This window comes from Trichophyton rubrum (assembly GCF_000151425.1).
Source record: "Trichophyton rubrum CBS 118892 genomic scaffold supercont2.4, whole genome shotgun sequence".
In the NCBI taxonomy this organism is placed as follows: domain Eukaryota; kingdom Fungi; phylum Ascomycota; class Eurotiomycetes; order Onygenales; family Arthrodermataceae; genus Trichophyton; species Trichophyton rubrum.
In genome coordinates, this window is record NW_003456425.1 from 808,573 (window position 1) to 827,619 (window position 19,047).

The following is a 19,047-nucleotide window of genomic DNA, read 5'->3' on the forward strand; positions in this document are numbered from 1 at the left end:
GTAGCTCCCTACAACACGCTAGTGAGTTCGCAGACTTTCCACACAAATAAGTAACTACTGACTTCTACTTTTCTCAGCTTCATCACCCAACCTCTACAGAAATATGTACCTGAAGCCAACCACCACCAGCACACTATTGCCCACACTCTTGCTATTCGGTATACCATGGTGACCTGGGATAAAGCCAACATTGAGAGACTGATTGCAGCACTGCTCGCTGCACATCCGGAATTCAGCGTAAGTTACCCTCGATCAATATCCTTTCTATCTCGAATGTAGCGAAATTCCAAGCTAATATCAGTTTTATAGCCTGACTACCGCAAGATGGCGGTATATTTCGGTCAGGGAGCAACATATGATTCAATTAACGGGCAGTTCAGGAGGTTTCGGCAAGATGCGAATAAGATGCGTGGTTCTGAAAGTGGCACTGTCCCGTCAACGCCCAGTCGCCGGAGGAATGTAGCCTCATCAACCCCCCGCAGCGGCAGAGGTGCCATAACCAAGTCAGGATCCGCTAAAAAACCAAACTACAGCAATTCTAACATTGAGACACCCACCAAGAAGCGGGAATCGAAAATGGACAGCAACAAAGACGATCCAATAATCCTGGACGATGATGAGGAGAGCGTCACTACACCACTTGTTAAGCACGAAATGAGCGAAGTAAAACACGAGAATCCTGTTATCAAGGAGGAAGCGAAAGCGGGGGAAGTCATCTCCATGACCGATATGTTTTCAGCCGCCGCCTCTGCTAATAATGAAAATCCTCAACACGAGATTGCCGCGACTGGCAAGTCTCCAGCTACTGCCTTTCCTTCCGACACTCCACATGTGCCAGACGAAGGCCATCTCTCTATGCCTCTACCCCCAAATCGCGTGTTATTTTTCAACTACGATGACGATGAAGATATAATCGTCTAAGGAGATACTCGGAAACTCAGAATTTCAGTTGGTGGGTTCTGTGACAATGTGAACTTATTTTCCTCGTGGGATTCGATCCATGATTTTGATGGCTTTTTTTGTCGGTGACAGTGCGCAGATGTGACAGTCTGATACTTGTGGATTTTGTAGCTCCTAGCTGCAAATTTGGTTGTGTTCTGTCTATCGGCCTCTTTATTGTATCTATCCAACACAATCAATGTTCCCAATATGTTAGCGGCAGTCGTATCTCTATTTAACTGCGATTTTCAAATAGTATGAAACTATATCCCAATAACGTAACGGATCGAGTCTCATGTGCCCGACGTGAGGTGATCCCTGGAACTTCTCTCTTGATACATGGAAGCCCTTATCTTCTGCCTGCAAGGAGTGTTCCTCGACATCTCTCCAGGAGATCAAGTCGTCCGTCTCAGAGTATATATAGCACCGTTCCACCCGGCTATCGATAAGTTTGGTATCAATTGACGCGTTCCACGCGAGCTCAGTGGGTAATTCCAGGCCCAACAGGCGGCAGTAGGCAAAGGCCCATAAGAGCGCGATATAGACAGCCGCTCCCGCGAAGAGTCGAGGGATTAAGGACTTCGGCAGCCCGTATGAAACTGCCCTATGGGCCCCAGATAAGGTAGACTGCCCGGGACAGCTGTCCATTATGAGAGATTTTAGCGGCAGCGGCTTTTTCGTTGCTTTTTCATAAGCCACGGCGATGCTTCGGAGAGTCACACAGCCACCGTTCGAGAACAGATGGAGATGTAGCCGATCATCGGAAGAGAGTCCAGGGGACGAAGCAGAGGCCGTTAAAGACAGCAAGACATCCACTACTGGCTGAACTCGCCGTGTTTGAGAAGCCTCGGAGGTGTTCAGGAATAGGTCGGAGGAAGACGTGAGAACAAATAAAATCCGTGCATTGGGGGCGAGTTTTGTATATTCGGAGATATATTTGCTTGCATAACGTAGCTGTGCGTCCATCCAGAATAGAACCACGATTGTAAGGCGAGACGAAGTCGTGATGGCTGCTCTGCTGTGTTCAGTAGTGTTACTGTTCGCTGCCCCATCACGAAGCCAGATTGAACGGCCGATTTTGACAAAGGAGAAATCTATCAACGAGGGCAGTTTTTCCAAAGGAGAGGCCATCTCGAATGAGCTGGGTAGTCGTAGGATTTCTGTCCCTTATCCCTTATATTTTATCGAGTCTTGATTGTAGTCTATAATCTTCCTCAAACTATACGAAGAACGGTGGACACCACCGGCTAGGCTAACTGCGCCAGAGGCCGGCTAATATATAGTATCTACTGCGTCATTGGGGTTTGAGGACCCTCTAGAAAATGGCTAAAAAGACATCACTGATGGCGGCATTCAAGCGTTCACTGATCTACAGTTGGAAACGGTGATGCAAACGAGACGGTATGTGCAGCAAGGGATATTATTGACACACGACAGCGAAGAAACGCCATGGCTCATGAGGGAGAACAAAGGTAAGGGGAAAAGTATGTTCGATGGGTAAGGGTACAGGCAAGTTAAAATCAGAATAGCCCCTGATATCTGTTCCTTTTTTTCCTTCTTCCCAGTTTTACTTCGGGCGGCTTGACTTTCCACCCAATGCCCGGCCTTTATCTTTCTTCTCTGTGTCACTGCCAGAGGCTGGAGTGGCCTGCCCAGCCAGCCCTGATCCTTTCTTCTTTGCTCGGAGAGTCTGGCCTGTGCCCAAGAACTTGGGCTGTGCGCCCGATTCCGGACTTTCGTCGCTTGAATCCTTCTTATTAACCGGGGTAACTGCATATCCAAAGAAAAGTTTTCCGGGAGGTAGCCTCAGTGGCTGTGGGCCGTTTGATCTTCGAGTGGGAGGTGCAGGAGGTGGGTTGCTGGATTTCCCAGATGCAGGGGTTGCGGATTTGGGTGTAGAAGATTTACTTCCCTTCTTCATATTGAGTCGTTGACCACTGCCGTGGAAATTAGACGAAGCTGCGTTTGCTGCTCTCGCTGCATCGTTTGACTCAGGGGCTATCGCGGCATAATTGATGGATTGCGCCATTGTTCCATGGGAATGAAGGGTTCCGCCTGCAGGCAAGGAGCCAGCAGCACCACTAGCTGGCGTACTTGTCCCGCTCAATCGGTTTGACTCCTCGTATCCCACTGGGGGAGCAAAATCGACCTCTAAATCGGTCTCTAGCACCGAAATAGCGTTCTGACTGGTTTCTGGTTTTGTCTCTAAAACGGCCATCTCGTATATTTGATCATTGTAGGAAAATGTGAAGATGTCGCCTTTGGTCAGGCAAGAGAAGTTCCGAAAGGCGTTCTCAAGCACGGCTTTAGGGTCACTAATATCGAGAAAAGACGTTGACTGGGCCTGGAGCTTGATTTTAGACCCCGGAGGAAGGTCCGTTGACTTTATCTGTACCAGGTCCCCAGGTTCTAGTAGAAGCGTTTGCATAATCTGTTTTCACCGGTGCCATTAGCCACGGACCACCTCCACGGAGACTACATATCTGTTTCACATACCCAAAATGGCAAGTATATTTTACCCTCCTCAGCAATGAATTCCAGTACTCCAGCATGAGTCATCTGTTGCTTTGCGCCGTTATGTAGCTCGAAAAGCATGGGGTAAGTGATGTGCAATCGTGTGAGCTTATCCAGAGCGCTCGGCGGCATGATCACTTTGCCTCCATGGTTCACGTTCTCACGCTCTGGACCGGGAAGCATAGCTACTGGGTAGCATCGATAATATTCATCAAATCGTCGAGAGGAATGTGTTGGATGGCGCATCATGGAAGGATGCAGGATCCCATCCATAGGGTCGTCATTATAGTAGCCAGCCTGGGAGGTGACAACTTTTAGCCAATAGACCAACACCTCAGTAGAATAATTGGAGACCTCTCACCATTATGAAGATGAAGCCTGTTCCCCAGTTATTTCTTTCTGGGAGTATGCTTCTGGATCTGTAAGAGAGAGGCAGGCAATGAAATTGTGCTTGTACTAGCGGAGCCCAGGCAGCGTAAGTGAGGGACAGGACAAGATACAAAATACGATATGAGATAAGTCGGGCTAGGAAAATATCAACTATGGAATAAGCCGTCCAGGTGCTCGTAACGAGAGGTCCTAGACGTGAGAGCCTTGGGTGGCAGATGTCGATGTTGATTAATAGTCAACACTGGTATTGAACTCTCTGGTGGGAGTGACGCAAAGAAGACAAACAGTGCAAACAAGCAAGTTCAGTCTTCCTGTTTTATCTCCAAGGGCCGGCCCTGAAGCTGTTTGAGTGCCTTTTCTACGACGCGTGCACACAAGCAGTACTTGATCTTGCTGCTAGCTATTGTTTACTTGCTCCGCGCGCAAGATATGTTGTCCTCATATACGAGACAGAAACGAGGAGGCGAAGAGGACGAGTCGGACGGCGCAGAGCAATCCTCGTCCAAAAAGCCGCGATTTGACGTCCGAAACCCCTCTGCACTGGCACCAGATGCCCTGGAGGATGATGCTGTTTTGGATGCGGACGAATTTGGCCACAGGGGCCAAAAGGTTCGTCGAAATGCTGTAAAAGTGGAAGGGTTCGAGTCAGACAGCGAGAATGAAGGATTCGACGCCCGCGCTGAAGCAAAGTCAAAGGCTAAAAAACGGGAGAATCGTGCCGACGACGACGACGATATGTTTGCCGAACTTGAAGAAGACTTTGCAGAAAACGATAATGAAGATGAGACAGGTGGAGTGAAGCATAAGAAGCAGGTTCGGTTCCTAGAAACAGACGAGATAGAGGGACAGGTTAATTCGTCGAAAGCTGGAGGGAAGGTTACCCTAGATACCCGATCAGCTGGCGGAAAAGGAAAAGGAAGAGCTATTGATGAAGAGGAGGAGGATGATAGTGGTAGTGATGTTGGCGACGATGTCCGTGCTGCCCTGCCAACAGACGTGGACAAGGAGCTTGGAGCAGGGAGTAAGAAGCAGCATGCTCCTCTCCTCGACGCCTTCAACATGCGGGCTGAGCAAGAGGAAGGCCGCTTCGATGACGCCGGAAATTACGTTCGAAAAGCAATGGATCCCGATGCTGTTCACGATTTATGGTTAGAAGGTGTTTCCAAGAAAGATATGCGAAAAGCGAAAGAAGCAGCGGAAAAACGAGAGGAGGAAAGACGCCAGCAATCTCTTGCTGCCGACAAGGTGCTGACCAGTGATGTCTTGAAGACATTGATACAACACCTTGATCGAGGAGAGACTATTATCGAAGCTCTAGCAAGGCTGGGCAAAGGGCTAAAGCACCGGGCTAAATGGCAGAATAAGAACAAAAAGAATCAGAAAAAGGCCAATGGCGTAGCTGAGGATGTCGAAATGCAGGAAGAAGACCCCAAGGAAGCAGAGAAGAAGCGGGCTGTGGAAGAAATTACTGAGGCTGCTGATATGCTGCTAAGTCGTGGCCAAACAGATATATACGATACGGAGCGTGAGCTTCTCACTCGCATGTATCAACGGGAAACCGGGGAGCAGTGGGTAGACCCTCCTGGCCCCAAGACAACAGTTGACAATGGTGGAGATGGAGAGGATAGTGAGATGTGGGAGTTCCGCTGGTCGGATTCCCGGGATGGCGGCATAATACATGGCCCTTACGATAAGCCAACTATGCAGTCATGGAGTGGTGCTGGATATTTTTCGGAAGGCGGAGCGGAGTTCAGGGTTGCTGGAAGCTCAGGTCCCTGGAACCCAGGGGATCCATTCTCATGATATCTAGCTAGACAATAAGGGGGGGGCGGGGGGGAATTCCTTTTTTTTGTCATTGTGTACAATAAGTAACTGTTTGACTTTTGCAGATATACCAAAGCGCAGGCGGAATAAACATATAAACGGGCTTTGATTCTATTACGTTGAAGAGTAGATATTACCACCTAAAATCCCTCCTGAAAACAGGGCGGAAGCATCGACGCCATATTTCATTTTGCACAAACACAGCCCATTATGGGAAAGAAGTTTTTAGTTTCCCCTGCAAAGCCCCAACGCGCCGAAACTCGTACAGTACAGTCATTAAAGGAAGGGTCCAAGCGAGTTCCAATGTAGCTCAATCAAGAGACTTCCATGGGATCACCACCGTTGGCGGTAGCTGTTGAAAAGTTGACGTTCCCGGAGTCACTAATAAATCGTTGCTCGAACTCGTTGACAAACTTGACACTTCGTACCGGGTCGTAGAAGAGACTATAGCTGCGTTGGATATCTTCGATCCCGACTTCTTTAGATTTCCGCTTCTGGCTAAGAAGGGTTGATGTTGCGATAATGTTGCTGGCGTAGCGAAGGCCGGATTCCTGGCCGATCTTAGTCAAAAGAGCGAGTGCATCAGGACTGAGGTCAATCTCCTCTTCCTGCGCACGGATGGCAAGAATCTGTTGTATATCTTCCTTTCCATATGGCTGAGTGCTAACAATGACGACTCTGTCGAGGAAGTCTAATGGCAAGCCATGAGGGGACTGGTATGTTGTGCCTCGTATCCTGGTATTGCCTCTGTTGCTTGCCATGATAACAATTGGTGCTAGCTCAGCCTCTAGCGCGCGGTTGATATATGAGAAGCACTCAATATCAAGCATGTGCACTTCGTCGATGAAGAGAACGCCAGGAATAATCTCTGCTTTCCCTTCCTCCTTCCATTCACCGACCTTGGAGTTAATCTGGTCCCGGACTTCGCTCCGAATTTCGCCAGTATCTCCGGAGAAAAGAGCTAGGAATCCCTGGCTTCTCGAATTTATCACGTCGATTTCATGAAGGCTGACTGTGTGAACGACCTCCTTCCGGACCTGAAGTTCACCTTCGGGGCACTGAACGAACTTGGTATCGGGGCCCATAGCATCATAATCTCGCGATCTGGCAAAGGATCGACCCAACTTGGTTATCTTCCCAGCCGCCTTGTCGATAGAGATGACGTCTCCGGCCATGACGCGCTCCTTGGTCATGGAGTCAATCATTTTTGTTCCCATGTCATAAACAGTTTCCATATCCGTAGTTTTAATAGTCAATTTTCCTTGTTTGTTACCCTATCAGCGAGAATCAGTAAGAACTCTTATGCAACGTCTCAGCCGAACATGAAAAGAAGAGCAGCAGCAAAGCCTACCCCCGTAACACTCCGATCAATTTGGATCTCGACGACTTCTCCCTCAATGATCTCGCTCTCCTCCTTTATCCGCACACCGATCGATTTACGGAACGCCTGGGTAAGAGCTTCGGTTTTGGACAGCTCCAGAGAGAAGATTTCGGAGGAAGCAAGCATCGTAAACGGAACATCCGGGCCCAACGACTGTGCCATTCCCATGGCAATGGCAGTCTTTCCAGTGCTAGGTGGTCCCGCAACAAGCACCGCACGTCCTGCAATCTTGCCCTCCTTGACCATCTGCAGTATGACGGCGGCGGCCTTGCGTGCTTTCTGCTGGCCAACGAGCCCCTGCGACGCGGCGCGAGTCTGGAGGGTATCTGGGTCGACACCAAGCCCTCTGATATGCGAATGCGCTGCTACCAAATTGAGGCCTCGGAGGTCTCTGCTTTCAGAGACAGTCGTAATGGGCTGCGTAGGAACTGTCAGTAGTGTTTCTCATGAGAGCTTGAACTTGGAGGAGCCAGAAGCTTACAGCCGCCATTACTGCGAGTATAACTTGTCGCAAACCCTCACTTTGTAACTTCCTTAATCCTGCTGTCCAGCAAGCTGCCTGTCTGTTGATGTGTATCTATGTATTTGCAGTTTCCGTCGTCGTCCAAAAACCAACATCCGCGGACGCCAAGATTATGTAATCAATGCTTCGGATTTTTATTTTGCCGATAATATTTTTATTTTTATTTTCCCTTTTTTTAATTGGTCAGTATTTTCTCTCGCTTTTGTCTCTTTTATAATCGTTTATCGTCCATCTATTAGACTCGCTATTCAACTAAAGGAGCATCATGTTGCGCTTTGTCAAAGAATTTTACCCCCAGCATCATACAGGAATTTGTGGGCGTAGCCCCGGAAACCATCTAGGAAGCGTGTCTTATCACAACAGACGCGCTTCACTAACTCGAGAAGTTTTGTTAGTCAAAGTTACTTCACGTCGCGATAAGCTTAAAAGCTAAAAAAAAAGTCTACTAATATTTTCTAGCTGTTACTATTCTAATGCTGCTTAACACGCTATATCTGCCAGAAACTGACGCTTGCCACTCCTTTTAGAACCCCTGGTTTATTCCATTCCTTTGTTTTTCCCCTTATACTCTTTTTACTCTCAGAATTGGGGCTGATGGCAAAGTGAATGTCTATTTATTCACTTTGTACAGCAAGTTTGGAACTGTAGTTTTTTACAGCTCTTAAATGTTTGCTGTCTTATTTCTTTTACTTAATACTTTCACACATAGAGTACGCGTTGAGTCTGAGCTCAGTAAGTGCTATCATTTATTATTAATAGTGTATCATTATTAGTTGTATAGCTACTGACCTATCTAGATCTAGAATTGAGTCCGTAGCGCCTGAACTCTTATTTGCACCGTCTATAAATATGGAGAGATCCAATTCCAACCTTAACATCCCCACCGGACCTCGCTTCGATCTATCTCGAGATCCTCGCCGTACCCCCCAGAATAAAACTCCAGATGTACAGGGAACTGTAGCCATTCTTAACCAACTTACTGCAGAAATAACTGAGCTCACCCATATCAATCTTGCAAGGAAGCGTATTATAAAAAGACGTCAAGCAGAAGAACAGAGCCTCAAGATAGCCTACGAAAGAGCATTTACCTATCCATCTTATATACAGGGATTGAAGTTAGCCCGGGAAGAGAGTGACAAAGAGCTGAAAATGCTTAATGAACTGGTTAATACCCACAACACAAATAAAGAGAAGATAATTCTTTCTCTAGCACATGCGATCCATTCAGCTCCAAATCAAGAGGCACACTCAGACCATGTGGTAGGCAAGCTAGAGCGGGAGCAGGATGATCTGTGGCATCAAAGTGATAAATATAGATCAAGTATCGCGGGCTTGTCTTCACGCGTTAATGATATCTGTCAAAGGCTTGATACTCTTAGGGATGACGTTGACTCTCTATCAAAGATGATAAAGCGGAACAATACAGATACCCCTCCAGTCAATAAGCCCCAGATAAACAAAGATGATGTTGACTTGAGATTCTCAGAACTTTCATCTGATTTTGAAGCTTTGAAATCCACCTACGAAAGTGCAAACAAAAATAGGGACGACATTCTGCAATCTATAGACAAGCGGGTCAAGGATACGATGACAAGCCTGGCTACAACCAAGGCTGCTCAATTAAATAACGCCAGACAGTCTGAAGAACGTCTGCAGTCTGCTCTAAGGCCTCTCTCGGAGCAGACAAGTGCATTAAAAAGTACAATGGCTGCAAGCGCACAAAAAATTGACAAAATTGAATCGCAGTTGTCTAACCTGGAGAGCACCATGGATAGCACGGTCAAGGAGATGATACCATCTCTCCAAACCCAGGTCGACGAAAGTACTAAAGCTATTCAGCTACATATTGAACGGCCATCAGAATCTTCAAAAACGCCTTCACAATTACCCCCCGACAAAACCCAAGAGAACCTCAAAGAAGATTTACGCCTCTTATCGCAACAACTTAACAACTTTCAAAAGGCTCACGAGGGCAAACTAGAAACACTGTCAAAAGCTGTGGATGATGCTAACCAGGAAGTGTCTCGTACCAAAGGCGTTGATTTTCAGTCCATAGAGCAGAAATACACCCAGCTACATAATCAATTAGCTGGGCATGTAAACGCACTTTATGGCCACCTAACTGGTACTCATACAGCTCTTAACTCCTTGGAAACTCGATATGGCCAACTCGTCACCGAACCAGTTATCCGCCAAATAGTATTACGCATGCAAGAGATGTATCCTTATGCAAGCAAGGCTCAAGCAGAAATTGAATGCCTAATCAACGCTGCGAATGACCACCTTGCACACATTACTTCCCAGGGAACTAGGATCACTTCTTTAGAAGAAGGACTAGCAAAATTAAAGAAAGCCGATGAATCTCTCATCACATTTCTGCGTTCCGAAAGGGCCGAAATAACTGGAAGAGTGGATGCAGTTCAGGCAAAGATAAACGAGTTAGAAAACAGCACTGTCGACACTTTTGCCAACCTTACTGCGGACGTAAAACTCACTACTGAGAAGATCGAGGAGATAAAGCCCCAGTTTCAAACCACGAGTAATGGCGGTCCTTCAGCTCAAATACTTAGCGAAATGAGTGTTAGCTCCATACCCTCCGATTCTCAGCCAGCATCTCAGTCAAGCACAGAACAGCATCGTAATAAGAAGAGAAAACTGGACGAAGAGACACCAAAGCAATAACTGATGACCGTGGAGATATAAGTCGTGTTCCATGCTGGCCGATAACAGTCTTCTTGCTCTGGGTGTTCTACCCGATCCCTTCCATTCCCCTGTACAATTTCTACCTTCTTTTGCATATTAATATTTCCTTTACTATTCCAAATGACACCCACCTTCCTCCACCCTTTCTGGTTTTCTGGAGAGTTTGGTAGTATCGATCAAGCGACGCATCCTAGACATTGAAGACCGTTCTCTATAATATTTCTACGACAGCTTCGTTATTAAACTCCAGACTTTTCTATACAAGGCGACCACAAGTCGAAAAAAAAAAAAACAAGAATGACAGAAGAGAAAAGAATCCAGTTTCCTCCAAAACCGACAGGTATCAAATATATCAAAGGCTTGCATAGCTCAAAGAGCACCAGTCTCCTTAGCTACCGCGTGGATCTGCGATACAAGAGCGTCGACATCATTGAATTTAATGGGTAATCGGTGGTCGCCATCCCATTCCACGAGACGAGTAGTACTCTTCACAAAGGACGAATCGCGCAGGTGTCGATGAAGATAAAGGCCTGGGTCTCGCCGCCCATGGACGTGTATTGTGGGTATGTGTAGGAGTCCACTAGCAGACTTGATATCTTCTGATTGTTCAGTAGTTGAAGAAGCCGAGCTGCCAGGGACACTGCTGTCGCTTCCATAGTCCAGACCCAGTTCTAGTAGGGGGCCCCGTCCATTCATTATAACGCCGAATTTGAAGTCGAATGAATTCTCATCCCGTATGTTTAACTCCGTCTGGACTTGCTGCTTCATCAGAATGCTCGCACTCGTCTTTGCGCCCTGACTAAACCCCAATATGCCGACCCATTTACCGGTTGCTCCTTTGGCATCGTCCTCGGCCATGGCTTCTCGAAGAATCTTTTCCACATAGCTCAATGTCTGTCCGCCAAAGTCCTCTGTGATACCAGGTTTCCAGTTATGCCAGCAGTAGAATGGCGCATAGTCTTCGTATACTGACTCGATGCCTGGTCCTGCAGGGCTGGAGAATGGCGCATCAACGAAGCATAGCCTGAACGTGGACTTGAGGTGAGCCCTCATAACACGACACTGGGTATAGAATACTCTCGCATTTGAACCACCGCCATGGAGACAGAGTATTCGGGGCAAATGGAGTGTTTCTATGTCAGCTGTCACGTCGACTCCCGGCATTGTTAACGTCTTACGGTGGTGTCAGGGCCTTGCCTCGGGCTTCTAATCTAACAAGGCTGCTGGGAGAATATAACTAGTGTTTGTTCGAGTCGGCTGGATAGTTCGGCGGGGCAACATGCGCTTGATAGCTCGGTATTCACTCGGGTCCGCGTTACACCAGACTTCAACGAAGAAGAATCCAGCTGTATTTTCTTGAAGATGTTAGGGCGATTTTCATGAATGGATCAGGTTTGGAGATATATTCTTCTGAAAAGAAAGCCCCGAAGCAGCCGCCTTTCCCGACCCGAGGCTAGTTATAAATAGTAACGACTTACTCGGTGTACGAAGCGGGCCGCAGGATGATGAAGCTGACCAAACGAAAAGAACTTTCCGAGAGGGCTATTCGGAGGGTTTTATGGCCCTTCGGGCACCGATGAGCCTAAGTCCATGGAGTTGGTATTCAGATACCAAATAGAGCCTTTGAATGGTCTCTGAAGATGGGATGAAGAATCATCTGTTCACCCCGAGAACCCAAGGTGGTCTGCCGTGTTCGCGCGGAGGGATCCCTTCGTTGCTATCGTATGGATCAAGATTCATATCCCTTTCTTAGCGAATGGACTGTTAAAGGGTGACCCATGTTTGTTCGGTAAACATTCCCGCCATCGTATTAAGTCCGGGTCTCATTCTTGTTACACCGGTCCAACTATATAAAAATACCAAAACAGCTGCCCGGATGAAATAGATATTTCCTCAGTGATCAATTTCGCATCAATCGAGTTGCTTTACCCTTGTCTTAGCATAGTTAATTAGTCTTTAACTACCTGGGGCCGTTTTTTGAATCCTCAAGACGCCGTTAGCTGAGCCTTAACTAACGGAAAAAGGCCACTTTGATACCCCTGGTAAACCCTGTGCCTTGCTTCTGTGCGAATAGTCAAAATTATCCAAGCTCACATGGAAGCCCACCGCTAGGAATTTTAGACGTGAAGAACGTACTCATTTTGAGCCATTTTTTACCCTCGATATCTCAGGATTGATCGGCTCAATGCCGGGATAGCCAGCGCCCTGCTGCAGTGAGACCGGGAACCCCGGGTGAGGAGTTTCTCGTACTTAAGTGTATATAATGAGAACATGTGTCCTGCATGATCCTGCATAAAGATTTCCTCACATTAACTTCTCTATGAGAATTCTCTGATTTCTTGTTGCATGGACCAGAATCAAGCAAACATGACTGACACTTCCGTGGTTGGCAAATGGTACGACCAGAATGCCATTCTTGAGCACAACAGGCTCATGACCTCCTGTATAGAGTACTCCATAACGATGAGAGTGATAAAGCAGTGTCTTCTGGAGCTTGCAACCAGCTCTGGCAAGCCGATCCGCATTCTTGACCTTGGTGGCGGGACGGGCAGATATGGTATGGCTCCCTTTTTTTCTTCACTTCTCCAGCGAATCGAAGACCCATTTACTGACCCGTATTAGCGGTCGAACTGGCTAAACTGGGGCATATCGTGACTCTCTCAGATATTTCACAGTCAGAGCTGGATTATGCAGCCAAGTTCGCTAGCGACAGTGGTGTGATTCTTGAAAACATTGTCCAAGCAGACGCCCGACATGTGAGAAATAACGAGATCCTCTTTCGAAAGGGTCACTATGACCTTGTCCTTTGCATGGGGCCAATGTATCATCTTCTCGAAGAATGTGAGAGGCTAGCAGTGCTGGAATCGTGCACTTTAATGGCCAAACCGGAAGGATTCGTCATAACCGCATTCGTCACAAAATACGCACATTTGCGAGATATTGCTCAAAGGGATCCCAGACGTCTATGTGACGAATCGGACTTTTACGCTCAGTATCTGTCGACTGGAAAATACACTCGCAATCCGAGCAATATCGTGTCACACCATATCGACGTTGGTGACATACGAGGGCTTTTTGACAAGCTGCAGCGCAACGGGTTGGCAAATATTCGCCTTGAAAGGCTTATTGGGTGTGAAGGGTTTTTAGGGGTGGCCTGGGAGCAACTATTAATCTGAACGACGCAGAGACGTATGAAGCTTGGGTGGACGTTCTGGCTAGATATTCAATGGACCCCCATGTTCTTGGTGCCTCAGATCATATTGCCGCAGTTGCCAGGCGTATTGGGTAGATGGGCATGTCTATGTTAATAGAAAGTGCTGGCGTTTCAAAATTGTGTGGTATAGATATACGCGAAAGTTGGCCATAACGATTCCCGCTATCCAGCATACTGGTCGAATGATAGTGACGCTAAGAATTGCCCTCTAATCGCTAATTTGAACCATGTGAATCCATTTGCTGGGCCGTAGGTTGAGCCTAAAGCTTACCCCTGGAACCGCAGCCCAGATCAAGATATTATCGATATAAGCCTTATTAGTGTGTCCTTTTGTCAGGCATATATACTCTTTCTAGACGATGATCCAAAAAAAAAGAAAAGCCTGCAAACCCCTTTCTCCGATATGGATATAGCATATGGCACCGCTCTTTCGACTCAACTCCACAGGCATGGCTGGTCAGGTCGCCGAGGCTTCCACCGCGAGGAAAGGTGACGGATAAAGAGGTACACTCACGGCTACATGTCTCAAGTAGACGAAGCCAACCAAGGAGCACGTTGTATGCTAGTCCATCCCATGCATATTGAATTGTAAAATCTGTTGTGACAGCAATCAACAGCCCTTTTTTTTTTTTTTTTTTTAGGTGTGTTTCCTAGCTTAAATACGTTAGGTCTTGCCTTGGTCCAATAACAAACTAATAATGAGGGGTCCCAGGCAAACTAGGGACTGGTTGAGGTATAACCACTGGTAACGTAGGCGAAGTGCGTTCATTAGTTATTATTCCAGAACGCCTTCGGCATCCTATGGGGTATATGGATTTTGGCCAGAGAGACAAGGATTTACCTGGTTTCTCTGAGATAAACAAACCCAACCATCACATGCAGGGAAGCGACTCAACATGGCCCGCAGATCCCGCCCTGGTACCTGTTTAGTGTGGCTGCCAGCCGTCTCCCCGCATATTCGCCCACCTGAAAATGCTTGGCTCAAGTTGAACCCGCAGAAGACAACAGGATGTGCAGCACATTACTGTAGTTCTTCGTATGCTGAAGATTGATGTTGCTCTTTAAATTTTCGCGAGTCGAAAGTCTTCATCATTAAAGGTCTTGATTAAGTAAGTCACAGTTACGTAATTGTCACGTGTCAAGTCCGTCCCACGTCACCTGATATCAATTCATTTCGGCCCAAGCTTTTTGGACAAGGGGGTTGACAGTTGAGAGCTGCATTCCTTTCGCTTCCAAGGCAGACAGAACATTCCTCGCCCTTGTTCGCATCAACTACTTTTTGCTAGAAGCGTATTACAGGATCGGCCTCTAAGATCAGGTTGCCAGGCTAACTCAATTAGTTTCACTGGCCAACTAACTTAGTTTACAACTCTGAATTGTGGTTATTCCTGGCCCCTGGTAGCCGCACCATCGTGATGGACTCGCTTGAGCCGTGTCAAACGACCAATTGTTTCCAAGACATGTCAACCCTGGCTCTTCTCAGTTCTTTAAATACACTCTTGGACAAGGTATCCAAGTTTACCGCCACTTGCCCTTGCTAGCCATATGAATATTCCTGAGATGATGACGAGGACGGTGACCTATGTGAATGGCCAATAAAGATAGTTTTTACTATAAAAATGGCTATCTATACCCCGCAAATGATACTGCACCAAGCCTTGCATGTCCTCCTGAACTTGCCTCTTGTCCACATTTTACCCCAGCTTCTGCACAGGACCCCTGACAATGAAACCCAACGCAGCCCCATCAGGCACTTGGTATTTATACTTTCTCGGTATACTGAGAGAAGCAAGAAAGCCGGCGCAGTATACTAAATAAATTGCGGGAATGGGTTATCTTCGGGGATCTCCTGATGCTTCGATGAAGTAAAAAGAAAAAAGATAAAACACCGGGATATATAAGGATGGCACAGAGGATGTCAATCTCCCGAGATCTTCAACCCAGTTTGCTTTGGTAACCGGCTGATCCCCCTTTTTGCGGTGGAAATCTACCAAGATGCGCTCAGTTTTGTCTCTTGCGCTGCTTGCAGCCAATGTGGTCACTGCTGCTGTAGTTTCCCCCTTTGATTACTCTGGATACAAGGTCATCCGTGTCCCTACCCAGAAGGACAATGTCAAAGAGGTGCAAAGGGTCATTACCGACCTGAACCTTGACACCTGGAAATATCCTAAGTCAGAGGGTCAGAATGCGGATATCGTGGTTCCACCAAGCCAGATCTCCTCCTTCATGGAGCGTATTTCTGGAATGAACATCGAGATGATGCATGAGGATCTCGGATTGTCTATCAGAAACGAGACTTCCTTTGAGGCATACAGCGGTAAGTTTATATTAATTCTATCTGATTGCATTTATATCTCAAACTCGTAGATCTGACATGTGCATAAATTAGCCGGCTATGCTCCCGACATCAACTGGTTCAAGTCTTACCATAGCTACCAGGATCATCTTTCCTACCTGCAAGATCTTCAGGGTCTTTTCCGCACTCGTTCTGAGTACGTTGATGCCGGAAAGAGTCACGAGGGCCGCACCATTCCAGCCCTTCACATTTGGGGCAGCGGCGGAAAGAACTCCAAGCCCGCTATTATCTTCCATGGAACCATTCATGCACGCGAATGGATCACTACGATGGTAATTAAACCCGAATAATCTAATCTATTTCTAATAATGTACTTTGGCTCACGATCCGTAACAGGTCACCGAATACATGGCTTGGTCTTTCCTTTCCCAATACAACAAGAACGCTGACATTACCTCCATTGTTGATAATTTCGATATCTGGATCTTCCCAATTGTTAACCCAGATGGTATGTCCTTCCTCATACATGGTGCATGCCTCAAGAAATAAGCCTTGCTAATGAAATCCATCCAGGATTTGCTTTCACTCAAACCAGCAACCGCTTGTGGCGCAAGAACCGTCAGCCAAACCCCAATGCTAGATGCCCTGGACGTGATCTCAACCGCAATTACCCATACCAGTGGGTTGGGCCTGGATCTTCTTCCAACCCTTGCTCTGATACTTACAGAGGTACCACACCCTAACTATTGCTTGTTTGGTCTAAAATTTCATACTAACTTATCGTCTTGACAGGTGCCCAACCTGGTGATGGAACCGAGATCAAGGTTCACATCGCCAACATGAAGAAGATTGCGGCTAACAAGGGTATCGCTATGTTCGTTGACTGGCACTCGTACGGCCAGCTCTTCATGTCACGTAAGTCCCTGCCGTATCGTAATTATTAAGGACTATCAACAGACCCACGATAAACTGATAATTACTCATAGCATATGGATACTCTTGTACTGCTCGCCCACCAACCGATGCTCGACACCAGGAACTGTCCAGGATCTTTGCCCAGGCATTGAAGGCGGTGCATGGAACTCCATACAAGACCGGACCCATCTGCAACACCATCTACCAAGTTAATGGAGACAGTGTTGACTATGCTCTCGAAGTTCTCAAGGTGAAGCTGTCTTTGACCGCTGAGCTCCGTGACACTGGCGCCCGCGGATTCGTTCTCCCCGCTGACCAGATCATTCCAAGCGGTGAGGAAACCCTTGCTGGTACTGTTGCCATGCTCAAGGCTGTGATTCAGGGATAGATGATCCATATCCATATTGGTTATATATAACCAATCAGGTGTACATAGTTCGATAACCATTATCAGTATATATTCACGACCTTTACCTATACTAAATATATATTTTCCACTCGACACTTTGCAAGTTCGTTAGAGTGATCATCAATATGCCCTGGCTGTTTTGTGGACTTCAAGTGTGTTATCTCCCATGCTCATCAAATAAACAGGGCATTCGTATTGAAAAATGGCCGCTACGGACGTTGATATAGACTACTATTTAACTCATTGCGGGCCGTCGATCAAAATCCTATATGAGCATCCTGAGATGGATCTATTCAAGGATTTTCTCAAGGGTATCAGTGTCTTTAACTCCGATCAATTTATTAATAGGTCGCTTGAGGCCATTTTGAAAAGAACCCCTCAGATCAAAGTGATGATCATCTCGGAATACCCCGCGGATCATGTTTCAGGGAAACGACGTCAAATCGACTGTGATCTCTTTGATTGCAGAGATATTGTGCTGGAAGCGACTGTTCGGCCATGAAAATACCGTTGAGCTTTGAAGAATGCGAATATTGATAAAGGGGCTGGTTTTTGCGGGGTGGACTACTGAAGGCCAACCCCACCACCATTGGTTGAATCCCCAAATTTGATCCAACTTAACCAAAGTCTCCCCTGAGAACTCAACTTCAACTTCCACCACCATTGACTCAAGATACACAACGAACATGGCCGATGAAGAGCGTCGGAAGAGGGATGAAGAAGATGAGGACGAAGAAGATCTCCTCGCCGCCCTCGAGGCTGAGGAAGATGACCCCAAATACCGCGCCAATCGCATAAAACAGCTCCAGTCCGAACTCTCAGACACAAAATCCAACGCCCAACAATCCAATAATACTACACACGATGCCGATAAGTCAGAAGCCACTTCGCTATCTACAGGAACAGATGCAGTTGTAACGACCATGCTCAATAACTCTCTCTATCCCACACTCCCAAACGACCAATCGCTCCTAGATTTCTCCACGCAAATACACCGCTGCGTAATTCACTTCTTCCACCCTGACTTCGCCCGTTGCAGCATAATGGATAAACACCTTACAACCCTCTCAGAAGCTCATAATAAGCGGGGCAAAGATGACGCACGCTTCGCTCGAGTCGATGTGCGGAACATACCATTTATCGTTGAGAAGTTGAAAATACGAGTTCTTCCATGTGTTCTTGGATTTATCGATGGAGCTGTGGTGGAGAGAATAACGGGATTCGAAGGGCTGGTTGATATGAATGCTTTAATGGGGAAGAAAGGTTCAGAAAAGACCACTGGTGAAGATTTCAAGACAAGTATGTTGGAATATAGACTTGTTCAGACTGGGCTGTTGAAGAATGCGGTGTTGTATGGGGATAATGCCGACGATTACGATGACGATGATAGGGACGATGATGAAGATAACGAGAGAATGGGCAAGAGGAAAACTATACGGACGGGGAGGACGATGAGGAGACGAGGGGGTGAAGATGACGAGGATGATTGGGATTGATTGATAGATTGGGAACGACTGGATGGACCGGCTCGAGCCCTTGGTTTGGATGCTCGAATGGCTGGTCTTATTTGGGTCTTGTAAAAACAGCCGTATCTTTACGTCTATTGAAGCCAGAGTCAGCGAATATCCCTCATTGCTATTCAGCCTGGTTGCACCAGCTGTATATCCGGCTATAGCAAGCCCTTTGAACGGTAAGAGCTGCGCTCCCTATACACGGTTCAAGGTGAGCTGCCAGGCTATGCAAAATATCTGTATGTTGCACATATCGTAGACTCATACCACCTGAAAAGGTTTATTGAAAGAAGATACTCCAATATAACTCAAATGGGTATCATATGTAAGACCTTTTAGCCTTTTGATATTGTTTCGTATGATAGACCGGGTGTCAAGCCTATGACAGGCGATATTAAGTAACAGAACACCACCGCTGCGAGAAAAGG

The 19,047-nt window shown here is 46.9% G+C and overlaps 11 protein-coding genes across 13 annotated transcripts; 7 read left to right on the forward strand and 4 right to left on the reverse strand.

Annotated features, from left to right (window-relative positions):
• Positions 1-324: 324 nt before the first annotated feature.
• TERG_04168 (uncharacterized protein) lies at positions 325-921 on the forward strand (the record flags this gene model as incomplete). Its single annotated transcript, XM_003235067.2, has 1 exon — positions 325-921. The coding sequence occupies one exon, from the start codon at positions 325-327 to the stop codon at positions 919-921; it is 597 nt and encodes a 198-aa protein (XP_003235115.2).
• Positions 922-1,170: 249 nt separating this feature from the next.
• TERG_04169 (uncharacterized protein) lies at positions 1,171-2,070 on the reverse strand (the record flags this gene model as incomplete). The annotated part of the gene is made up of 1 exon (XM_003235068.1): positions 1,171-2,070. One exon carries the CDS (start codon positions 2,068-2,070, stop codon positions 1,171-1,173), a length of 900 nt encoding a protein of 299 aa, XP_003235116.1.
• A 436-nt stretch (positions 2,071-2,506) lies between these two features.
• Positions 2,507-3,817, reverse strand: TERG_04170 (uncharacterized protein; the record flags this gene model as incomplete). Of its 3 annotated transcripts, XM_003235069.1 has the most annotated exons (3): positions 2,507-3,370; positions 3,436-3,750; positions 3,815-3,817. In XM_003235069.1, the coding sequence occupies 3 exons, from the start codon at positions 3,815-3,817 to the stop codon at positions 2,507-2,509; spliced, it is 1,182 nt and encodes a 393-aa protein (XP_003235117.1). The 3 variants fall into 3 exon arrangements, with proteins under 3 accessions (XP_003235117.1, XP_047606200.1, XP_047606201.1); XM_047749729.1 differs by lacking the exon at positions 3,815-3,817 and having other exon boundaries at positions 3,436-3,726; XM_047749730.1 differs by lacking the exons at positions 3,436-3,750; positions 3,815-3,817 and having other exon boundaries at positions 2,507-3,367.
• Positions 3,818-4,272: 455 nt separating this feature from the next.
• On the forward strand, positions 4,273-5,646 carry TERG_04171 (uncharacterized protein; the record flags this gene model as incomplete). Its single annotated transcript, XM_003235070.1, has 1 exon — positions 4,273-5,646. The coding sequence occupies one exon, from the start codon at positions 4,273-4,275 to the stop codon at positions 5,644-5,646; it is 1,374 nt and encodes a 457-aa protein (XP_003235118.1).
• Positions 5,647-5,695: 49 nt separating this feature from the next.
• TERG_04172 (RuvB-like helicase 2) lies at positions 5,696-7,538 on the reverse strand (the record flags this gene model as incomplete). Its single annotated transcript, XM_003235071.2, has 3 exons — positions 5,696-6,941; positions 7,019-7,465; positions 7,530-7,538. The coding sequence occupies 3 exons, from the start codon at positions 7,536-7,538 to the stop codon at positions 5,982-5,984; spliced, it is 1,416 nt and encodes a 471-aa protein (XP_003235119.1). The 3' UTR covers positions 5,696-5,981.
• An 882-nt stretch (positions 7,539-8,420) lies between these two features.
• On the forward strand, positions 8,421-10,253 carry TERG_04173 (uncharacterized protein; the record flags this gene model as incomplete). Its single annotated transcript, XM_003235072.1, has 1 exon — positions 8,421-10,253. One exon carries the CDS (start codon positions 8,421-8,423, stop codon positions 10,251-10,253), a length of 1,833 nt encoding a protein of 610 aa, XP_003235120.1.
• Positions 10,254-10,643: 390 nt separating this feature from the next.
• TERG_04174 (uncharacterized protein) lies at positions 10,644-11,438 on the reverse strand (the record flags this gene model as incomplete). The annotated part of the gene is made up of 1 exon (XM_003235073.1): positions 10,644-11,438. The coding sequence occupies one exon, from the start codon at positions 11,436-11,438 to the stop codon at positions 10,644-10,646; it is 795 nt and encodes a 264-aa protein (XP_003235121.1).
• A 1,373-nt stretch (positions 11,439-12,811) lies between these two features.
• On the forward strand, positions 12,812-15,287 carry TERG_04175 (uncharacterized protein). The gene has a single exon (XM_047748214.1). The coding sequence runs from the start codon at positions 13,085-13,087 to the stop codon at positions 13,448-13,450; it is 366 nt and encodes a 121-aa protein (XP_047604191.1). The 5' UTR covers positions 12,812-13,084; the 3' UTR covers positions 13,451-15,287.
• A 196-nt stretch (positions 15,288-15,483) lies between these two features.
• On the forward strand, positions 15,484-17,087 carry TERG_04176 (metallocarboxypeptidase A; the record flags this gene model as incomplete). The annotated part of the gene is made up of 6 exons (XM_003235075.1): positions 15,484-15,805; positions 15,878-16,116; positions 16,181-16,292; positions 16,358-16,513; positions 16,577-16,699; positions 16,771-17,087. The coding sequence occupies 6 exons, from the start codon at positions 15,484-15,486 to the stop codon at positions 17,085-17,087; spliced, it is 1,269 nt and encodes a 422-aa protein (XP_003235123.1).
• A 223-nt stretch (positions 17,088-17,310) lies between these two features.
• Positions 17,311-17,610, forward strand: TERG_12113 (uncharacterized protein; the record flags this gene model as incomplete). The annotated part of the gene is made up of 1 exon (XM_047751120.1): positions 17,311-17,610. The coding sequence occupies one exon, from the start codon at positions 17,311-17,313 to the stop codon at positions 17,608-17,610; it is 300 nt and encodes a 99-aa protein (XP_047606202.1).
• A 184-nt stretch (positions 17,611-17,794) lies between these two features.
• TERG_04177 (uncharacterized protein) lies at positions 17,795-18,604 on the forward strand (the record flags this gene model as incomplete). Its single annotated transcript, XM_003235076.1, has 1 exon — positions 17,795-18,604. One exon carries the CDS (start codon positions 17,795-17,797, stop codon positions 18,602-18,604), a length of 810 nt encoding a protein of 269 aa, XP_003235124.1.
• Between the last annotated feature and the right edge of the window lie 443 nt (positions 18,605-19,047).

Excerpts from the sequence above, each read along its gene's own strand:
- TERG_04175 (XM_047748214.1), top strand. The coding sequence starts at position 13,085 with ATGGGGCCAATGTATCATCTTCTCGAAGAATGTGAGAGGCTAGCAGTG.